The sequence below is a fragment of the Procambarus clarkii genome, chromosome 55, assembly GCF_040958095.1.
Source record: "Procambarus clarkii isolate CNS0578487 chromosome 55, FALCON_Pclarkii_2.0, whole genome shotgun sequence".
Lineage (NCBI taxonomy): Eukaryota > Metazoa > Arthropoda > Malacostraca > Decapoda > Cambaridae > Procambarus > Procambarus clarkii.
The window spans coordinates 29,936,205-29,941,491 of record NC_091204.1 but is presented as its reverse complement, the minus strand read 5'-3'; the positions used below and the strand labels follow the sequence as shown (position 1 = coordinate 29,941,491).

Here is a 5,287-nt window from a genome sequence, read left to right as displayed (position 1 = left end):
TTTTCCCCAGTGGTAATTCAACGTTCAAGGCAAAGTGGTCACTAAGTAGTTCCCGAACAACCCGAGCCTCCCCCATAATCCCCTGAGAGTTTAAAACGCAGGCATAGTCAAGCCGTCCTCCCCTGATGTGAGTTGGTTCATTGTTTCCAAAGAGACAGGTATCTGGATGATCTTGTAGAAACTATAACCACTTGACCCCATTAGCATTAATACTACCCATTGTCCCAAGGCTTGTGTGCCGAGCATTAAGGTCCCCAATGACCAGTGAAGGATTAGTATAAATGCAGTCAGGTAAATAGTTAGCGTCGAAGCAGTTCCTGGATACATACAAATTAACTACAATAAATTCCCCTTCCCTTAATGATAATTTAACACAGACACTCTCTATACCTTGCGTTTTTGATGGCGGTTCTACTAACTCTGCTGGTATGGAGTTTTTAACATAAATCGACGTGCCTCTGATGTTATTTGCAGCGAAGAGGTGAAACCCTTTATAGCCATTTAATTTCAATAATCCTTCATTCCTATCCCCTGTCTCCTGGAGAGCCACAACATCAATATCATTTCCCATCACATAACAATGAACATCTGTAACCCTGTTTCTCAAACCATTAACATTCCATGACAACACTTTCAGTCTAGGGTGATCCATTATTAATCAATTCATTGCCTAAGTCATCCCCAATAAGTTCACTAAATGATAGCCATACCTTGTATAACATCTCCCACCTCCTCCCAAGTTCACCAGTAAAAGCGACATTGCGATTCTCAAGAGATTTTTTCAGCCCTGAGATGTCCATTATTGGCCCAAATGATTCCTTCATTTTATGTGTAATTATAGGGTTCTTCCTTTCACTACGACTACCATCATTCACACACACTTCACTTTCCTTCATTTCATCACTCAATATTTCATTTTTGTCCTCAACCACTATATCCTGATTATCCTTCACCGTTTTGTGATTTTCCTTGACCTCCTGAACGTTTAATTTAGCCTCGATGGACTCGATTCTCTGCCCCAGATTTTGGAGGAACTCACCAACTTTTTTAAGTTCAGCCCACACTTCCTTGACCATATTATTATGACCCTCTCTCTGAGCCACAGTAGCCACTTCACTCACCGTTACACTGTCACTGCCGGAGTCCTGAGTGGTGGCGTGGCTGCTTGTTGCTGGAGCCTGCCTAAGTAAAGGTGACTCCTTTACCCACGCATTCGTCCGGTTCACTGGCACTGTTTGGGGCAGACTGTTTTGCTGTGCTCCCGGTGTCTGGGTAAGAGCTCTTGCTTGCTCTGTAACATTCACCGGCCGGAGAACAGCCATACTCGGCCTCTTGCTACACACAGCCGAGCTCGCATTGTGAACACCTCCACAGTTGCAGCATCTGGGAACTATTTTCTCACCCAGATTCAGTCTGTTTCTACACACAGTAGAGAGGTGAGACTTTCCGCAGAAACGACATCGTGGATCATTTTGACAGCTCCAGGATTTATGCCCCCATCTGCAGCATTTCAGGCATATTATGGGCTCTTCCACATACTTTGCTACATGCCTGTAGCCAGCCCCGGTGATGAACACTTTTTCGGGTACGTCACCTCTCACTAGAGCCACCACCTGACTCCTAGCTTCACCTTTAATAAGGTGACGCTTGGCCCACACAAATCGTTGGTCGTCGAGTATAAACTCGGGGTCCAGAATCTGAGGGTATTTATAGATAATTACCTTCGTCAGCTTCTCGTTCCCCTCCGGTATTTCCATAAGAATTCCATCATATCCTTGCTGGCTAAGAAACGTCACTGCCTCCCTAGAACCTACCGTTAAGTAAGGTCTGTTTAAACCTTCCTTCAGCAGGGGCTCGAACTTGCGGTGTTCTCTTCCGAGTTTGACGGTCCACAGCAGCTTCTGATGATAGGCCAACGTGCATGAGGCAGGGAAGAGAAGCCTCCATCTCCGCTGATCCTCACCTTCCTGACATCGTTCCGTCCGTTTGTCTGCATCAGTCTCGGCGTCGTTCTTCGTTCTTTTATCGTTTCCGTTAAGTGTATTACTGTCCACACTACGCCTTGCCTCCTGTCTTCTTCGTTTCTTCTTATTCCTTGTCAGAACTTCTAGATACTCGCCCTCCTCGTCTGACTGGCTGCTTTCAGGGTCCATGTTAATAACGCCGTGAGAAGTAGCCATGTCTTCTGGTGACTGAGTCTGAGTCATATCATAGTCATTTCATATCAAATACAGTAGCAAATCATAGCCAATATAATATAAAAAGACATTTGAATATAGTTATAGATAATACATAGACAATACAGTAACAGACTTAGTTGTTGTTAGGGAATAATTGCTGAGCGACTCTATCCCGCTTTTCCCAAAGATTAAAAATGGGGAACAATTGACGTCTTGGTTGGGGATTATCTACAATTACTGGATCCCCTACCTGCACCTCTTCCTCTACCTGTACCTTTTCGTCTACCTCTTCCTCTACCTGTACCTCTTCCTGTACCTCACGCTCTGGAATGTCTGGGTGACCGTAAGCTAATGACTCTGTGGGACTAATGAGGTACCTCTTGTCATCAAAAGCTGACAGACCGCGCTTAGTTGTTTTACACGTGCATATCTGTCCATTAACATTACGAATGGATCGGGATACAAAATTAAAAGTTGTATTTGTCTCTAATGTGTTCTGAAAAGATGCATGTGTTATTTTCTTTTGTTGGTGATAAGGAATCCCTTTACATTTACATAAATGTTCATTATCAAGGGTTAGGAGAGAGTAAGTTTTAGGCTTGAGTGCAATTAATTCAGTTATGATTTTCTGCTTTACTTCTGACTTGAGGAGTCCTAGTTCACCTTTGCGAGTAGCAGAATACATGGGATGATCTTTGTCGAAATTACTGAAATCCATATAATCTACTAGAGGAGCTTTTGTCATTTCTTGGAAAGCATCTTTACAGGTGAGAGTAAATATGAATGAGTCTGTATCCGTATAAATTAGTCTAGCTCTCTCCCCATAATGGGCTTTAACTACATTATACCAGAACTCGTATAAACGCCTCTTGGCTATCTGCAAGATCTGATATCCCATGTAAGAAGGAGTGGTAACTTTAAGGATGTCTTTCATTACTGTACAGAGAACCCTATCTTGACCTAATGAGACAGCTCGTTTATACAAAGGGTTTCTTGCATGAGTTAAGAATGAATGTTTTGTCGTTACTAGATGGTGAGTATTAGCATATCTAGATATATTTGTCATTGATTTCCCGTACAGACTATTACTTATGAGTTTAAAAGCTTTTTCTTTACCTTTACAGGTGGTATTGGCTCGTTCTCGAATGTTGGTTGAAATAAAATCTTTTAAATAGGGAGCCTGTTTAAATTCATAGATTGTTTTTACTCGTTCAACTTCTAGTCCAAGTTTTAATAGCAATTGCAGGAAATCAAGGCTTACTAAGTAGTCGTTTTGGGGCAAGTGGGATGCAATTAACTTAGTATTTTTAGGTGGGAGCTTACGTTTTTCATCATTAAGGGTTTTCTTACTGTACTCTGACAAAAACTCCTCCGTTATATTAGTATGAGACAGTACAAGGGGCAGATCATCAGTATACCTGGCTACCTCGGGAGATACATGTTTTGTATCGCATAAAATCCAATAACCTTTGTCTTGATCACAGGGGATATGTTGTAACCCTTGCCCTAATAAGGTATCCCGCTCAAGGTCAGTTAATTGTCTAATCCCTCCCTGGGGAAGTACCTCAGCCATGCACGCTGCATATAAGCTGTTAAAGTCGAGGTACAAAATGTGAGTATCGTCATCAGAGCTAGGGTTAGATGTAGTGTGCTCGTTAACAGCCTGTGTAAATTGTCTAATGGAAGATGTGAACCCTCCTCTAAGATTCCTTCTCAACAAATCATATATATTCTGATCATACACATAGTCAAGTACAACTTTTGATTTAAATAAGAACGCGTCCCAAGCATAACTAGGAAGTGATACATAGAAAACAATATCTAGTTCATAAATTTCTTTCAGTGATGTTCGCCAAAGTGTAAATATATCAACTAGCATTCCCACGTCAACTTTTAAATATAACATGAGGTAATCCTTGATGCTTGTACAGTTCCCTAAATTAAATACTTTAAGAGCATTGTTATAATCTTCTTCAGAAAGTGGAGAGTCATGTAAAACATTGTAAAACTTATCTCGCGAAGGGAGCTGAGGTTCGTCTAACACGTCCATGGAAGAAATATAATCATAACATAGGCTTTGTTTACCTTTAATTAACAGAGCTTTAGCTTCATCGGATACGCCATTTAGTATGTGTTCAGTGTACTTGGTGGCTTTCTTACCGGCAACGTGCTCGCTTGCTAAGGTTCCTAATGACCCATTAAGGAGAGCTAGGCTATCTAGGAATTTAAGTTTACCTATGATGACTTGCATAAATTTCAATCCTTCCTTGGTTAGAATTTCTACATCGCGGTGAGGATTTTTGGACAGTTCTTTAAGTATAATTCCAAGATCATAGGCAGCATTATGGGAAAATGTGGTCAAGTATCTACGAGCATTTTTACATTGTAAATTGCAACGAGCACAATAAGCACCTAAGTAATTATTTTCCTGAATAGCATGATTATGATGTCTATGTTTATCTTTCTTATCCTTGAAAGTTTGATGACACAATTGACACGTATTTTGTCTTTGAAACATTCTTTCCTGTTCTCTAGACAAGTTCTTAGGGAAGTTGGGGAGCTGAGCATGGATAGCTTTCCATGAGGCTTCTAGCTTTGTAATAAAATGATTGACCGCGTCTGGGCCTACGTATGAATACGTATCTACGACATTGAATTCCCTGTCTAAAATCATGTAAGCATAAGCAATTGCTTTATGCTTACATTCCACCATGCCTCTAGGATTTTGACGGTCTAATAGACATTCAAAATCGTAATAGGCGGTGTGAGTTGGGCTATAGGTCCTACCGTAATTTTTAAAACTGATTTTATCACTAGGATTATAGAACGAAAATACTTGGGATACAGTGCATGACTCTTCGTGAGCCTGAATTTCATCTAAGGGAGCATGCAAAAGGCAAATTTTGCAGAATTTATGATTGTCAGGAATTCTACCGTGGTTATGGTTAATATTCTTTACAAATTTATCAAAATCCTTGATCAGACAGAGATGCTTGCCTTCTAATAACAACAAAGGAACTTTATCGGAATACTTTTCCTGGCTTTTCCTAGCTAAACTAAGATAGTATCTGTTACTTTCATGAGTTACTGTATAAATATAAATAGAA

General features: G+C 40.6%; 1 protein-coding gene across 1 annotated transcript; it reads right to left on the bottom strand.

The window, feature by feature from the left end:
• Positions 1-2,275: 2,275 nt before the first annotated feature.
• On the bottom strand, positions 2,276-5,070 carry LOC138352924 (uncharacterized). The gene is made up of 2 exons (XM_069305576.1): positions 2,485-5,070; positions 2,276-2,454 (listed from the first exon to the last, which is right to left on the bottom strand). The coding sequence occupies exons 1-2, from the start codon at positions 4,891-4,893 to the stop codon at positions 2,314-2,316; spliced, it is 2,550 nt and encodes an 849-aa protein (XP_069161677.1). The 5' UTR covers positions 4,894-5,070; the 3' UTR covers positions 2,276-2,313.
• Between the last annotated feature and the right edge of the window lie 217 nt (positions 5,071-5,287).